General features: G+C 41.3%; 1 protein-coding gene and 1 pseudogene across 2 annotated transcripts in view; one reads left to right on the top strand and one right to left on the bottom strand.

The window, feature by feature from the left end:
* Positions 1-17,758, bottom strand: part of LOC127612110 (ribosomal RNA processing protein 1 homolog A-like) — a 162,840-nt pseudogene that overhangs the window by 16,807 nt on the left and 128,275 nt on the right.
* Positions 9,967-17,758, top strand: part of LOC127612095 (ribosomal RNA processing protein 1 homolog A-like) — a 34,000-nt gene continuing 26,208 nt past the window's right edge. The window contains exons 1-10 of one of the 2 annotated variants that reach the window (XM_052083076.1): positions 9,967-10,528; positions 10,998-11,055; positions 11,135-11,220; positions 11,298-11,359; positions 11,459-11,588; positions 11,875-11,939; positions 15,138-15,298; positions 16,065-16,171; positions 16,350-16,447; positions 17,388-17,407. In XM_052083076.1, coding sequence (XP_051939036.1) covers positions 10,466-10,528; positions 10,998-11,055; positions 11,135-11,220; positions 11,298-11,359; positions 11,459-11,588; positions 11,875-11,939; positions 15,138-15,298; positions 16,065-16,171; positions 16,350-16,447; positions 17,388-17,407 — 850 coding nt within the window. In that variant the 5' untranslated portion in view covers positions 9,967-10,465. The remainder of the gene's footprint in view (positions 10,529-10,997; positions 11,056-11,134; positions 11,221-11,297; positions 11,360-11,458; positions 11,589-11,874; positions 11,940-15,137; positions 15,299-16,064; positions 16,172-16,349; positions 16,448-17,387; positions 17,408-17,758) is intronic. The other variant, XM_052083075.1, reaches the window with a different exon arrangement.

Raw genomic sequence — 17,758 nt, forward strand, 5'->3', positions numbered from 1 at the left:
AAAAAAGATTTAGAGTACAAGTACGTCCTTGGTAGGCGGGGCCTAATTTTAAAAAGACTACAAGTATGTCTTGTGGAATGAAAGAGTTAATCATTGTTTCTATCACAGGGGTGCCCATTAGGTAGATCCTGATCTACCGGTAGATCTAAGACAGGTCCCAAGTAGATCCGAGGAGTGTCGAGAAGAAAAAAAACAACCATTTGTGTGTCTCCATACATGTTAGTAATATATTTTTTGTGTTAATATACACTGCACCCTAATCATCTTATCAGTCTCATTTTCACATTTTTTAAAAAATAAAATAAAGCAGGTAAATCTTAAATTTCGTGTGATTACCTCACCGGTAGTTGTTAGCGCTCAGCAGTTTGCAATTGCAGCTTGTGATCAGAGCTGTTGCGCTCTATCTTTGCGTCTTGTACAATTCACCGAGGGCACAAGCAAAGAATAGGAATCTAGGAGGGCCCAGGGAAGCACTTTAAAACGGTACGTGTGAGCTACGATGGTTAACAGGCTGTTTCTCATCGTGCGTGCGTGTGTGTGTGTGTGTGTGTGTGTGTGTGTGTGTGTGTGTGTGTGTGTGTGTGTGTGTGTGTGTGTGTGTGTGTGTGTGTGTGTGCGCGTGCGCGTGCGCGTGCGCGACGGTAAGGGTAGATCCCGGGAGGTTAGTTGATCGAAAACTAGATCTTCGATCCAAAATGTTTGGGCACCCCTGTTCTATCACGTCTTCATGGATTTCAAATACATTGTGGTGATATGAATACAAATGTGTGGCTCATTTTTAAAATAAAGTATTGGGTGCATACCCGACGTCGGTGTTTCTCAATGATTTTCTGTTACGTCCCACCATACCCCTAGTAAGAAGAAAACGATTTGCGCCCACCCGCCACTATAAATATTATTTGTCGATAAAATTGTTATACCTCCATTGTATCCTTATTTAGATAAAAAACAAAACAATGACACTACCTGCACACACATGCCACGAACAAATGTTAAACTTGTAACGTCGCTACTTGTAATTTGACAAAACTGCTGGCAGGTACTGTAGCTGGATTGGTTTCTAGTGTTTGACCGAGCCTGCCCTTTGTTACCAATTCTGAAAAGGCATAGTATGATGGCATGACGCATCTGTCATATACTGCATTGATTTGTAATGCAGATAACAGGAAAATGAGGACGCTGCAGTACACTGTCGTTTTGTTTCTTCTGTTGCTCCCTGGCTCCGCGCACTCATTGTACATCAAGCAAACGGGTACACCTGAGCTAAAATGTTGAGCGACATAGCAAAATCATTTTTTGACCGAACTGACCTCATACCTTCAAAGAGAAGAATGTATGGCCTGTCAAAGTAACGCGTTGAAATTTGTCACGTGTCACAAAACTCGCATGTCGGAATTGCTTTGTGAATCCCGATTGACCTGTAACGCCTACAAGTGAGCAGCAGGCCCAAGATGTCGTGGGCAGAGGGGACGTTGTCATTTGTGATTGGCTCAATTCTTATGACATCATGGTAGGTACATGTATTGCTAGATATTTGTGTCTTTACTTTTTGCTTTCTTTAACTGTACACACGAGATTAGAACATTCTCTATAGGCATAGACTGCAGTGACGGTGTATTCCCACAAGAGGACGCTATGGGCACACATTTGCTGTCGGATCAACACGTTTCGATTCACCCAGTTAAGTTCTACCGTCCCTGTCCTCGTTGGAGTTGAGGGTGAGCTGATTCCATAAATTGAAGCCTTGCCTCGTTGCGAACTGGTCGCAAGTGAAGAGCAGGGGGACATGAAGATTTCCATGTACTGCACTTTAAACCCTCCTGTTGTCCTCATTTCCTGTACACACCCTGCGTCCTCTGGGTCAAAATGACCCATCTTCACTCAAACCCCCAAATAAGCAGCTAAATTGAATTTGAATGAATCGACATGCATGGAAATGAGGTAACGAGTCACCCCCCCCCACCCCTCTGTACACTGCATAAAAGTTGGACTATGTTTTATTTCTAAGGCAAAACTAATACTGTAGTCCAAACACAAATGTAAAACTAGTCAAAATATAAGGACACTCACAAAACCAATATCTATCGAGACAAAAGCGACTATGAGGAAGCACATGGGGGTCTATAAATAAATTTGGGCATGAATAGCGAACAAGGGAAATAATCCAACAAAGCATAGAAGTCAGGGTCATTAAAACACAGGAACTTGATTGGGAGACGAGAAACGGGTGCACCGCTGAAGGATCACCACGCCCAACACTCCAGCTGGTGCTGAACACCAAAGGAAAACTAAGCAGAGCTGAACATAACGTCACGTCCATGGGATAATTCCTTGCCACAATTACCGGCATGTTCAAAAAGCAGAAATACAAACACTGAATAACTGGTGTAAAGTGGCTATTTGCAAGTTATTTATTCGGCCAGACTGTTGTGAAACGAATGGGATGAGTTGCAAGACTCCATGAAATAAACAATGACCCAGCAGAAAATGCATTTGGGAAATGGGTCTGTTGAATTGTGAGCCTGTAACAGCGATTTAAAAATGAATGCTGATTCAGAATTTTCCAATTTTACTGAGAATGAATCATAGCATACTGTCAGGTGTCTATAAAATTGTTACAAATTGGAATGTTAGAATGGCAAATCATGTGACTTGTAGACTTGTATACCTTATGTATGTGGAGGCTGCACAGCAAGACGTGGAGCAAGCTCCTTGAAAGGGACAACGGCGTTTGTACCTGTATGTCGTTCCTTCGCTGTTCACAGAGGCAAGCAATCCGTCAGGTCCGTCAGCCCTGACAAACACCCGTTTTGCTGACAAATGAAACTTTAAATAATGATGGACTAAGCACTGACGGAAGTGGGTTTTCGTCCATTGATGTTAGCATCACTAACTTGGGCAAGGAACAACGGATCTCTCAGTCTGTCACTGACGGATGCCCGTTTCGCTGATGTAAACGCGTGTCTCCTTTCTTGCAGTAGTTCAGGACTAGGCAAACTACGACCCGAGGGCCGGATCCGCTCCGTTGGTATTTTTAATCCGGCCCGCCGGAGGTTGGCACAGTACACAATTAAGGTTCGATGTAAATGGTTGGATTAATTTCATTTGGACTTGTAATGACAGGCATTTCAACGCCAGGTGGAGCAGTTACTTGAAGTTGGAGAGCACAGGGAAGGAGGCGGAGACAATACGGAAGGCTGCAGTAGTAGTGCTAACGCAAGTAACTCCGCTCGATACGACGGAATAAGTGTGTCCGCGCCGCTATTTTCAATCATTGGATCCAAAACGATGACATGTAAGTGACTCTTTATTGCAGTGAGTTTTACTGGAATTGCGAACATTTTTACGTCCTGTAGATCATGGCATCCAAACGAAGAGGAACAGTAATGGCCGCGGAAGAGCGGGTTACAAAGTATGAAACATTCAAGAGACACTTGGAGTCTGAAAGACTCAAATCTACGAGACTTTGAATAACGAGGAAGCGATTCTTGCTCGGTTGGATTCCGGGTGTTTCCATGCCCAGAGTGAATTGCATGTGGCTCGACGGACAGTCGAGTAAATGAACGTTTCCTGGAATGGTTTGACTGTTATCGTGCTAAATAGATAAGTCTCGAGAGCAATCGAGTTCCACAGCGCAATGGGCATCGAAGACTTCGAAGCGTCCTGTGGCTGGGTTCAAAAGTTTGTTGCACGACAATCAATCAGAAAAGAAAAAGTAAGAAGAAGTCTCCATTAAGGCTCATACTTTACCCTTAACCGTGATATTTTCACAACTTTTGGTTTGTATCGGGATTATATACATCCTCACCCTGGCACTCAATTTTCTCTTGTATTCATAATGGGTATTGCAATACCTTTCTCTATTTATCAACTTAGTTCTGATTTATCATTATATTTAATGTTTAGAATTTATCATTTTAACTCTGATTGGTGTAGGTTGTTTGTACTATTTTTTTGAATTTGTTTTTGAACTCAGCAAGCGATTTACTCATCTTTAGGTCCGTTTCGAGATTATTCCACAGATTAACACCTTTGCTAGATACACTTCTTTGCTTGATGTTTGTTCTTGTTTTGAGTTTTTTGAATAAGTTGGTACCTCTTAATTCATAGTTGCTTTCTCGAATTTCAAAAAACTTCTGAATGTTTTAGCAGAGCAGGTTATTGTGTGCTTTGTACATTAATTGGGCGATTTTAAAGTCAACCAGGTCATAAAATTTCATCGTATTTAATTTAATAAATAGTGGATTTGTGGGTTCCGTATAATTTGATCTATTAATAATTCGAATTGCTTTTTTTTGTAGTTTGAGAATAGGGAGTGTGTTTGTTTTGCAGGCATTTCCCCATATTTCCACACAGTAGGTCATGTATGGTAATAATAATGAAGTGTATAATGTGTACAAGGATCTCTTATTTAGCACTTCCTTGGTTTTGTAGAGGATCCCTACGGTCTTGGCTATTTTTCTTTTTACGTTATCGATATGTGGTTTCCAACATAGTTTTGAGTCTATTACTAATCCGAGAAACTTGGTTTCATACGCTCTTTCTATTTCAATTGAGTTTATCATAATTTTAGCTTGGTGTTTGATTGGTCTTGTGCCAAAAACGATTGACTTCGATTTTTTTCAGGTTGAGTGACAATTTATTTCTGTCGAACCAGTTTTTTAATTTGTTTAATTCATTTTCTACGGTTGTCAGGGGCTGTTTCAGATTTATTCCAGAACAGTAGAAAGTTGTATCATCAGCCAATAGGACACATTTAAATAGTTTTGAGACCTTGCAGATATGCTGTGTACATACATCTACTGATGCCTAGTCTGGACACATCATCAGTGATGTTCCTGGATTCACTGGACGTTTCGGGTCTTTCAACTATCAGACGCCCTCCTCCAGGTGACCCAGCCGGGGTTGATCAAGTCCCGGCTTGTGTCCAGACAGCTAGCTAGCTACCATGACTCCATGGATCTCCTCTTTTGAGCCACAGCCATCTTGAGGCTCTTTCTGCCGCTTCAGTGGTATTCCGGATGGCTCTCCTTTTCCTCTCTCCATTGATGCCTAAGCTACAGTAGGCTCTGGCCAAGGAACGGGCTGCGAATCCTCTGCAACCAACCTCCACAGGGAAACACCTTGCTCTCCAACCAGCCAGCTGGCAGTCGCTGACCAGTCCTGCGTACTTGGAGAGCTTCCTCTCAAAGGCTTCTTCCAAGCGATCTTCCCACGGCACTGTCAGCTCCAGCAGCACTGCTTGTTTGGTGGACTCCGATACGAGGACAATGTCAGGTCGTAGGGTGGTAACTGCAATATGGCTGGGGAACTTCAGCTTTTTTTTCAAGATCCACCAACAACTGCCAGTCTCTTGCAGATGTCAGGATGCCTGCAGATGATGTTCTGCTGGCCGCGGTAGGCTTGTCCCCAGCTCTGACAAAGGCGATGGTTTTGTTGGAGGGGCGGAACTGTTTAGCCCATGCCAGCCCTGCGGTAATGGCTTCCGCGATAGTCTTAAGGACTTGATCATGCCTCCACCTGTACCGTCCATCTCCAAGTGCCCTTGTGCAGCCACTGAGGATGTGTTCCAGGGTTCCTCGCTTGGAGCACAGTGGGCATGCCGGTGTCTCTGCTATGCCCCATGTGTGCAGATTTGATGGGCTTGGGAGCACATCATAAACTGCCTGGATGAGGAATTTAATGCGTTGCGGCTCTGCTTTCCAAAGCTCTGCCCAGGTCACTTTCCTCTCAACTGCGTTCTCCCATCTTGTCCAAGCACCCTGTTGTTTCATTCCCACAGCCTTGCAGGTTCTTGTGTCCTCCACTGCTGCTCTCACCTCATCCTGGACAAGACGTCGCCCCTCCTTCCCCTTGGTGTTCAGCTGGGGAGATGGAAAGGATCCTAGCCCAGCTCGACCTCGTGTGACCACTCCAGTCAAGCACCTGTGCCGGAGCCTTGCATCTGCCTCTTCAACCGCTTCCTCTGCCCTCCATTTCCTGCCAGTCCTCACTTGGATCCCAGCCTTAGCCACCTTCGGATCTCTTGAGTCCCTGTATTGAACCACTTCTCTGGCTCTGGTGACCTTAAAGTCGAACTGCTCTTCAGGTTCAGGGGGGTCTATGAGGATGTTGCATTCTCCCAGCTCCTGCTCTCTTGCGGGGTCGCTGTACGTCTGCTTCAGATGTTGGTTTATGATTTCCTGCGAGGAGACCAGATTGCCACTCCGCTTCTGCCCCAGCAAATCCTTCGTGAACTTGAAGGGGTTAGCGATGAAAGCAGCACGCTTCCGTGCCCTCTCCCGTCGCCGCCTCCGGTGCCACTCTGATATCATTTATATATAAGATGAATAGTTTTGGACCAAGCACTGACCCCTGAGGTACTCCGTGAGTGATTTTCAGTTGATTCGTTTTTTATTGTTGAGTTGCACGTACTGATATCTGTTTTCTAAATAACTTATCCATTTATAAGCTACACCTCTAATGCCATATCTTTCTAGTTTTTTTCAATAATATACTGTGATCTATTGTGTCAAAAGCTTTTTTTAGAACTAGGAAAACCCCAACAGCTTCCACAAACTCCATAACTGCCATTGAGGTGGTCCGTTTTTCCCTGAAGCCATATTGATTCTCACTTAACAGCGCATGCTTTTGTATAAAACTATCAAGTCTGCGAGAAAATAGTTTTTCTAATATTTTTGAAAATTGTGGATTTAGTGATATTGGTCTATAATTTGTAAACAGATGTTTTTCTCCACTTTTATAGATTGGAATAACTTTAGCAATTTTCATTTTTGATGGAAAGATACCAGCTTTGAATGACAGGTTGCATATGTGTGTGAAAGGTCGCACTACATATTCTATAATCTGCTTGATTATTGTCATATCAATATTAAAGCAATCAGTTGACTTTTTATTTTTAAAAGTTTTTATAATATTTGATACTTCTTCTTGTTTTACTGCAGTAAGGAACATCGTGGAGGAGTTTTTTTCTACGTATCTATCCACTTCAAACAGGTCTGTTGGGTCAGGAATTTGTTTTGCTAGGTTACTGCCGATGTTGACAAAATACTCATTAAATTCAGTTGCTATTTCTGCAGTTTTTTCCAAAATAGTATTTTTGCCTTTGATAAAATACTCTGGATAATCCATTTTTTTAGGACTATTTCTGATTACTTGGTTAAGTATTTTCCATATTTCTTGTGTGTTACCTTTATTCTGCTCTAATAGTGCATGATAATAATCTCTTTTACTGGTTCTTATAATATTTACTAGTTTATTTTTATAGGTCTTATATTTTTTTTCTGCTGCTTCAGTTCTGAATTTTAAAAACAATTTATATAAATTGTTTTTCTTTTTACATGCGTTTTCTATGCCTTTCGTTATCCATGGCTTACTTGGGTCTTTATACTTTTTGGAAACTTTAGTTAATGGAAAATGTTTATCATATAAGGAGATTATGGTAGACTGAAATACTTCAAACGCTGTATTTGGGTCTTCGTTTGAGTAGACCTCGGTCCAGTTTTGTTTTTCTAGGTCTTGCTTAAAGGCATCGATGGAACGTTGGGTTCTTAGTCTTATTTCTGTTATACAATTTGTTGATTTAGCTTTTCTATCGAAATAATTATGAAAAACTGCAAAAACAGGCAAGTGGTCACTTATGTCATTAATGAGAAGTCCACTTTCCATTTTATGATCAATCTTATTTATAAATATGTTATCTATTAATATGGCCGTGTCAACTGTTATTCTGCTAGGTTTCAGGATTACTGGGAAAAAGCTGTTGCTGTACATAGTATTTATGAAGTCAGTTGTTTTTTTGTGTCTATTTGGGTTTAATAAGTCAATGTTAAAGTCACCACATATTATTCGTGTTTTCTTATCGTTGTAGTAACTGAGCATATATGTTAGTTTTTTATTGAATGTGTCAATACATGTTCCTGGTGTCCTATAGATGCAACTTATGATGATATTTGATGCCTTTTTATTGTGTATTTCAATGGTTAGACATTCCATTAGGTTTTCTATTGTGTTTGTCAATCTCTCGATTTTACTGCATTTAAGTGCTTTGTCTACATATATTGCAACCCCCCCCCCCTCCTTTTTTGTTTTCTCTATTAGTTGCAAACATTTCATAACCTTCTATTTCCATTTCAGTTGTTTTATCTTCATCAAGCCAAGTTTCTGATATGGCAATTATTTTAAATTTATTGAATTGATGTAAATCTGCTTCAATTCTAAGCCGCAACTCTTGTATTATTACAGTAACATGCCATCAACCGGCTGTGAATGCCGGCTGTGAAACTTCAAAATTGACGGCTACCAATCAATAGCAGGACACTAGTTAGGCTTTTATTTTTAAATTGGCTTTTGCAGCACTTGGCGGCGTTACCGTCATAGAGGATGAACAATCGTTGTGGAGGTTGGCTTGACTTGTTTTTATCGATTGGAGGCCGACCTGATCCCAGGTTTATTGCCATCACATACTGTTGCTGCCTTCGAAAACACTTGTAATTGTGCGCTGCTTAGTGGGATGGGGAATTTCGGGGCTCGCAGCGTGTGCCCTGTTTCGACTAGCAACAAACTTCAGACTACTTTTCAAAGGCAGTTTAATGGGTCCTTCAAATGAAAAAAAACCCTAAGTTACGCATTTTACAATTTTTGTAATGATGTATTTTGTGTTATACAAACATTCTTTTTTTTTTTTCAAACACTCAAAATGTTCAGAGGCATCTGTGCTATCCATACATATATATAGTTTTTATTAGTTCTTTGGGATTTTTTTATTCTTTATTTTTTGCAAAAGGAAAAAAAAATTGTGTCTGGAGGTCCCAACCAAGCCCTACTAACAATCCCGACCGGACGTGTTCATGTAAAATGCATTGGTTTGAAGCCTCCTGCAAAGAGGCAAACTCATTTGCGATCCTCTGGCGCCACCTAAAAGTTGCACAATTGGAATGACCTCAACCCAACAATGTGGTATGCATACGTCTGTCCAAGCGAAAACAAAGCGATTGACGTAAAAATCGTGTGAAATGCATGTTTACACATTAGGTTTACGATGCTTTCAAAAATATGAATTTTAATGGGTCTCTATGGTGCAAAATATGTAAATTGTGAAGATTACGGAATCAAAACCTTTTTTATTATTGCTGTAATGCCTGAGAACTATCAGCCGGTGACGTCATGAAATTTAGGCCATTTTAGAACCCCCCCCCATACGTTTCAGCTCTCACGTGTTTTTCCGAATGCCTTAGCCTTTGATTCAAAGACATAATTTTACATTTATCGCAAGCGGTGGACTTCGAGGGTTAATAGGTAAAAATAAATCTACACGCATTTGATTCTGACAACCTAACACTGTAGTAGTCCCTCCTGATCAATGTTTACTCAAATGTCCCCTTTCTTCTAGTTATGAGGTCTGTGTGTGAATAGCTTATTTGTTTTAAAATGGAGCGTGGTGAGTTACTTTCTGTATGAAATGTACGATCTAATGAAAGCTGCCTTCCTTGTCCTTGCTTTGTCCAAAAACAGCTGATATAATACTCGATTCGATTTGAAGGCAAGATGGCGCCCGAGTTGGCAGCCGTCTGCAAGTGCTCTCATGAGCTTTGCTTTTTTGTTGTTATTTTTGTGTTTGTTTTGTAACTTTGTGTTTGTTGTTATGTCGTGTGGACCTGATGTGGACTTTTTTCAGCATTTTTTGGCCACGACATTCATCAAGACTCTGTGCTTGGTGGTTGCGCCTTCTCGGCAGCATGGGTATACCAGCACTGTTTTTGACTGGGAGGAATATCAGCGCCATTTGACTGTCGTTGCTGGACAGTCCCGGGGCGCTTGTGTCTTGCGCCTGTAATGGGCAGCATTTTTCACAGCCCCACTTTGTTCAGCGGAGAGATTGGTGCTGTTGAACGGTCTGCGGCTGGATGGATGTAAGGCTTGAGGAGCCGACGATGAGAAGAGGGGACGTTAGCGCGTAGCGCCGATGCGGATGTGGAACTGGGAGTCGCGGCTTGGAATTGAAGTGGATTTGCATGTGACAGGAGATGTGAGCCAATCTCTTTTTCGTCACTGGACGCTACAGCTTCGTGTTTGCTTTCAAAACTTAGCTTGTAGCAGACGTGTGCACATTTTCAGCATGACGTCTCTGATCGACTGGTGAAAGGACACTTTGATCCTCTCCTCTTTCATCTATAACTGCTTGAGGCAACAAAGTGTATGCAGAAAAGTGGTGAAGATTGCACGACTGTCTGTGTCCCATGTGTTGTGTTATTTTTGTTATTTTGACTTCAAAATGGTGCCGCGTGAGTGGCTGCCTTTAGAGCAGCTCCTATATTTTGTTGTTCTACTTCTTCCTTTCATAACTTTGCAGCTGTGAATCGGGAATTTCTCCATTGCGAGTCTAATAAAGGTTTTCTTATCTTATTCACCAAGGCGCTCCTTTGGTTTTATTATTCTTTGTCCAGATGGCTTTACGAGTGAAGAAATGCTCAAGCTGTGGAAAGGTCTGTTCTACTGCTTGTGGATGCAGGACAAACCACTTTTACAGGTATTTCTTTATTTCTTTCGTCACGGCTTGTGGAACATTTTCAGGCTGAGCTGTGATTTGTCGCCAATCACTTCTTTGAGCTCTTCCCAAGGCGTTCCCAGGCTGTCCTGGTTCGCCCCAAGGAATTCCTACCTTTGGGACATGCCCGGAACACCTCACTAAGGAGGCGTCTAGGAGATGTATTTTGATGGACCGCTGGAGTCGCGGTGCAACCACTCGGTGACTGTAGACAGCGGCTGTCATGCGCAAAAACGTAATTTTTATGCCATTTGGGGGCAGGGATTGTTAAACTGGTCCTGAAATGGACCGGCCATTCAGGAATCCCACAATATTCCCTCTGGCCACCACGACCCTGCGTGCTGGGCTGAATTAATGGCACCCACTGCCATTTAATTGTTAAATATATTGAGCCTTTCTTGGATTGTTTCACTTTCTATTTGCTTAATTTGAGGCACAATGTTGTTCACAGGAGGAGCTTTCCAACTCTGTTTGCACACTGATTCACACCTTTCATGACATTGATGGACGTAAGTTGATCCTATGCTGGTGTAATTCCAAATACAAATTAAAATGTCAAAAGCCGGTGGTGAAAATTGTTTTCCACAGAACTATTATATCTGGAGAGCTCCCTTAAGACCTTCAAAAGAGAGTGGACTGGCATTGACAGACTACGAATGGACAAGTTTTTCCAGGTGTGTGTGCGTGCGCGCGCGTCCATGAATATATCACTTTTCTCCCCCTTATGGTGGCCCTTCTTTTCGTATTACAGCTGATCCGCTTCATGTTCAGACAAAGCTTTGAGATGCTGAAGAGAAACAATTGGGATAGCAGGTAATCCATAAAAACTGTCATGCGCAAATTGTACAGTACGTCATAACATAGGTTAAATATTTTACATAATGTCTTTTCTATTTTTTTTTTTTTTTTTAGTGTGGTCTCAAGATTTCTGGAGCTCTTTGCAACAGAGCTCCTGAACAGTGGCAACGGTGCACCTGCTGGTCTGCAGTTTCATATCTTGGACCTTTACTTGACGGAACTAGGAGCTGTGGGTGCATCAGAGGTAAAGTTATGATCCAAACGGGTCATTTGGAGTATGGAGCGTAGATGGAGATTTGGGTACTTGTCCGTATTTATTTTATTGATCCTGTTGAATGCCTTTCACTTGACAAAAATAAACTGAAGAGAATTTAGATATGAAATTTTGATGTCTATCCACTCTAAATGCCAATATTATAGTTTGAGTGACACATCCATTATAGAGGATTCTGCAAAAGATTTTGAGGAAATATTAATAACTTATTGAAATAAAGAAATGTGATGGTCCTTTTCACATTTTTTCTCCGTAGCTCACTGCTGACCAGAACCTGAGATTCATCGAGCCATTCTGCAAAACGGCAGCCAAGACCAAGGAGTAAGTTCCTCTTAGCGTCCTTTTGTTTGATTTCATATCTGCAGGGAAGTATATTTTTTTAAATCTTCCACACCATTTTTAATGGTGTTGACTTAAAAAATATGTACTAAAAAGTACATTTTGTGTGAGTGTGTGTTTGTGTGTGTGTGCGCGCGGAGTGATAATATTACAGTTTAACCCCAGCCAGTCCCAGGGACTGGCTGATGAGAAAAGTGAGTCCCATTAGGCATTTCGAGAGTCCCAAATTTCGAATTCTTAAATGGTCTACTTATTCAATTGTATATGATAATAACACAAACAGCAACAATATACATTGCTAATAGGTTTATTTCTTATCAACAAATGCTGCAAAAATTTTAATAATTCAGGCATACGAGATTTGCTGAGAAATAGGTTCTTATTTCATTCCATAGTTTAGTCTTTGCGTTCATAAATTCTCCTCTCTTTACTCCGCTTCCAATGATGCAAGGCTTTCTCAAAGTCAACTTATCGCAAAAAACTATCCAACTTTAGCTGCTTCCTCCGTGATACCTCCGCAATAAACATTCGCAACACTTGTTCGCAACACTTGTTTTAACGATACAAAACTTGGCAATCATCTACTTTCCGCATATTGCAAGAACGACATGTGACATTACTTCATGCGAGATCAAAACAACAATGGTGGCGATTGTCAAACTGATCGTTGCGGGTGGGAAAAAAAGATGTACCGTAGCAGGCCTGAGGATTTAGGAAATTCACGTTTTTCGATTCCGTTGGATTACCCAATGGGAAACCATGGTAACTAATTTTGGGTTCCGTAAACGTTCATCATAGGAAGCCATTTTTCTATTTTGACTGATATTCATAATCAAGAATTCTGATACTCCAAAGTATAATGCTTCAAGGGTAAATGTTTGAAAACTATGCATTAACAATGAACATTATATCAGCAGCTGTGTACTCCAGGATTATTCAACGAAATAAATGGATCAAATTATGTTGTACTCATATGGCATCATGAATACAGCACACCACAAAATCAGAGTATTTTTTTCCAGTCTCACACCGCAAAGATTAATTTCCTGGTAATCATTAATACAGGTAAGTATTGCTGTGGCTTGACATCCTCTTCCCAAGACGATGCATGTGTAATCTACTATCAATTTGACGAAAGAATCTACCACGTGTCATCGTTAGTTCTACCGACAGCATATGACACCTTATGACAAATGTTTTATTCATAAAGTTACCACGCTACAACCAGTAAATTATAGAATAACCAAGACTGTTTCATAATACCGTATTTTCACGACTATAAGGCGCCATTAAAAGTCTTAAATTTTCTCCAAAATGGACAGGACGCCTTATGGTGCGGAGCGTCCTTTATATGCGCTGAGTTCCAAAATCTGACTGACTGCCGACACGCTGTTTATATAGAGAAAAGGCGGAAGTGACTGTGAAAGAAGTCGGCCAATCAGGGAAGGGTGGGCGTGTATATATACATATATGGAGAGGGAGAGAGGGAGAGAGAGGACAGACAAGCTAGTCCGCCAATGGTGAAGGGTGGGCGTGTAAGTGGACGCCTCAAGCCAGTACCAACACTTGTATAGAGTGTGGCAATGTGCATTGTTGCAAAACAACTCCGGTTTTGGTTTCTAAGAACCCCTGAAAATAAATTCGACAAAAAGACACGCCTACGAAGCTCAGTTCAAACTTAAAGCCACCGGTTATGCTTTTGGCATGCGTGCCCATCTCACAGCAGCGGTGAAAAAACAAGTCAAGCAAATGAGCGTGCCGTTATTCCCGGAGGCTTGACTAAAGAACTCCAACCGCTGGACATTGGCATCAACCGGGCGTTCAAAGTATAGTTGCAAACGACTTGGGAACAATGGATGATCGGTGGCAAACACAACTTTACAAAGAGTGAGAGGCAGCACTTGGCGAGTTACGCCACAATACGCAACAACGAGAGGGAACGCGGCGTTTTTGATGGATTACGGTACTTGCACAATTGTTCAATTCTTTCTACACACACGCGCTGCCACCATGTTTCGCTCTGTTCTTTACTTTCAAATGTGGGAAAGCTTCACACGAGGGAAATGTTGACTTTGCTGTTGCTACTCCTTCTTTCCGCTCGGCAATGCCTAGCAACTCACACTAGCATGTGATGCATTCAATGACAACTGAGATGTGCAGTCCTCTGCTTCTGATACAGAGGATGAGGACTTAGATGGATTTCTGGGTGATGATTGATCGAAAAACGTGAGAACATTGTACGATGGCTAAATAAAATACACCCGAACTCAGTTCTGCTTTCGTTGCCTTTTTAAAAACGTGTTTTTATCTTATCTGTATGTCTTGGCATGCCACCGTATGCTTCAAGCTAACGTGTTAGAGTGCGCGCATGCATGCCGTATGTTTAAGCTGGCGTATGTTTTACCACTGTAAAACTGCGGCCATTAGTACGATGCGTCCTGTGTATGTGTAAAATACAGAAATGTCACCCATTAATGAGACTGCGGCCATTAGTACGATGCGTCGAATAGTCGTGAAAATACGGTATTTTTGTGAACGTCAAACGTGTAAGCGTCACTTGCTCGTGTAAGAAACCCGAAAGGAGTCAAGTGGCGTATTCGGGTGTGCTCAGTTTGGTCGAAAACCGGTTTTCAGTTCTAACCTGAGGTGTAAAAATCTCAAATTTTCTGGTCGAAATCCGAAAGCCGGGGTTTGACTGTACTTTGGTCAGATTGAAGTTATTTCTGTGATCACTGAGGGTTATTCTTTCATTAACAGAGGGGTAACAATAATTTTACGTATATGAAAACGTTTTGTCAGTCTTGAATACCCCATAACCCAGCGGAATATGTTTACTTCAAATGTGGTAGAATTATCGGGCCTTTGAATATGTTTTCATTTCAATGGCTTGAAAGTGTATTCATCTAATTTGCCAGACAATCATACAACTTTTGACCTTAACATTGAATAACGTCACCAAAGCAAAATATCTCCAATTTGGATGTCAGTGTTCAAGAGGATTTGGCTGGCGTCCTGGTCGTGTAATATTACAGGCAACACATCCTTTATTGATCATACTAGTTTTAGGAGCGTCACTGATGAATGGCAGCGAAATTCTGTCTTGATCTGAAGCTTCCTGCTTGCTTTGTAATATTTGCCATCCACTGATCGACCATTCTCTTTAATTGACCGTCTCACCAGTCGGACACTTTTCCGAGCGATCTGCAACAGCATCTTCAACACAATTATTGACCAGGCTCCCTATGCCATTGAGGATCTGATGAGGGAGCTGAAAGAAGCAGAGTCCTCTGATTCAGGCCAGTCCTCTGATGATGAAGAGGACCCCGTGAAGCAGATTAACGGTACATTTTCACAAAAATGGGAAGAGTTTGTTGTTTAATTTTTCCACAAACACAATATTAATCGTAATACCATGTTTAGACTAATGAGGCTGCATAATGCATATTGTTTTAAAGAACATTTTTGAGTTGATTTTCCTTTCAAAGTGTCAACGTAATGATTTTGAAGTTAGCACTTTGCAAAATGGACGGATGGATGGATGAACGAATCCATCCTACATACGGTGTTTGATATTTTGGTGGCCGCATTGCTAGGTCATAGCGACTAAACCGCTCATCTTTAGGTGGGCAGGATGTGCAAATCCGCTGGCATTAACATGCTTTCCACATCATCACTTCAGTAATACTTGTTCAGCTGATTCAACTGGATTGTCGTCATGCCCGTTTTTGAGAATGTACCTTGCACATGGCCAACAGCAGGCTTGATTTCTTTCCATAGCTTTGGAGAAAGCGCCACACAAGCGATCGTTCAGCTCAGTACCAAAAGGCCCACGGGCAAGTGTTTGGGACCACTGCTATATAGTACGCAACATTAAGTGCAATCTGACCAAAAAAAAAATATTCCCCAAACTTTGAGTTTCCGTTCAGAATCACTATTTATATAGCACACAACAACCTGTTTTTGTGTAAGTTATTGATTGCAAATCATGAATGCTACAGTGTTTTAAAAAGAACTCCATGAATGTTACATAATTTTGTAGATAAATGACTGAATTGAATTGAATTTTTATGCCAGGAAGACATTATTTGCTGGTTATTTTGTTTTCAGGCAGTAAATCATACTTGAAACAGGGTGCTCATGAATCAGGAGACTCCGACACAGAGTTACAATTTGATGATGATGATGATGATGATAATACAGCACCAGTTCTACAGGTTAGTATTGTATTTTTATCCTAAATGCATGTTGTTGTTTTTCCAAGAATGAACACATATTTTGGGATACTTGGGTTTTCATTGGAAAGACATATGCTACACTGCACCACTTTAGTCAGAGCTCTTGATAAATACCATGTTCTGCTTTCCCCCTTCTAATGAAACATCTATTTTACAGTTTGACTATGCAGCTCTTGCTGACAAGCTCTTAGAGGTGTCAATTCGAAGTAGCACACCCAGCCACAATAGAGAGAGGCTCTACAAAATCATCAAAGTGTAAGTTTTGTAGCCCCTCAGACAGTTTTGAAAGTATCATACTGTATCTGTTGTTGTGGTCCGTGTGATTTAAATATGGCAAAAAGAAAAGCCAAACCTTCCTGTCCTTATGTGGAAGAAGTAATTGCCCCTTGAAGCTAGTAATGGGTTGTGACGCCCTTGGCAGCAATAACTGAAATCAAGCATTTGCGATAATTTGTGGTCAGTCTTTGACGCTATGGAGGAATTTTGGCCCACTTTGGCAGATTTAATTCAACTATGCCACATTGGAGAGTTTCCCTTTTGAGGTCACGCCACAGCATCTCTATTGGATTCAAATCCGGACTTTGACTTGACCACTGCAAAATCTTACTTTATTTTCTTTTGTTTTTTGAGCCGTTCAGAGATGGACTTGCTGTTGTGTTACGGTTAGTTGTCTTTCTGCATGATCCAAGAGTGCTTGAGTTTGAGGGTGCAAACTAAACTGATGGTCGGACATCATCCTTCAGGATTTTCTAGTAGACAGCAGAATTCATTGTCCCATCAATCACAGCAAATTGACCTTGTCCTCAGATAGAAAAGCAGCCCCAGACCATCACATTGGCAACACCATGTTTTATTAATCAAATGCTATCATTTCTACCCCAAATGTAACAGGCCGCACAAATTCAATTTTTGATTCATCGGTCGACAGAATGTTTTTTCCAAAGGTTTTGAGGATCATCTTGATGTCTTTTGGCAAATGTGAGATGAGCCTTTGTGTTCTTTTTGGTCAACAGTGGTTTTCGCCTGGGAACTCTCCAGTGGATCCTATTTTTGGCCAGTGTCTTAAAATTTCAGTGGATCAGAGAGTTGTTCAGCAGATTGGGAAAAGAGTGATTTTTACGCCAGTCGAATGTAGTTTGATATGCATTATCAGACCTCTTGTCTTTCAACATACTTTCTCTCTCTTTCATGGCAGGCTGCAGGATCTCAGTGAAGGTATTGTTATTTTTAAATTGCCTGATACGACACAATGTCTTTCTTGTTTATTTGTGTTATGTGACTCATCCTCTGCCTTTTTTTTCGGTTAGGTCTATTTCCTCAAGATGGCTATCCAGAGGAAGTCTCTACAGATGAGGATGATGAAATGTTTGCCAGCAGAAAGAAGATGAAGCGTGGAAAGAATGCAAAGGAAACAGCTAAGAATCGTAAAGGATGCACTTCAAAATGTGCATCTTTAAAATGGTCAAGATGCGTAGAAAAGGAAGTCTATTTAGACTACCGTATTTTCACGACCATTCGGCACACCGTATGGTTGGGCGCAGTCTCATTAATGGGGGTGCTATTTCT

This window comes from Hippocampus zosterae, chromosome 12 (genome assembly GCF_025434085.1).
Source record: "Hippocampus zosterae strain Florida chromosome 12, ASM2543408v3, whole genome shotgun sequence".
Taxonomy (NCBI): Eukaryota; Metazoa; Chordata; class Actinopteri; order Syngnathiformes; family Syngnathidae; genus Hippocampus; species Hippocampus zosterae.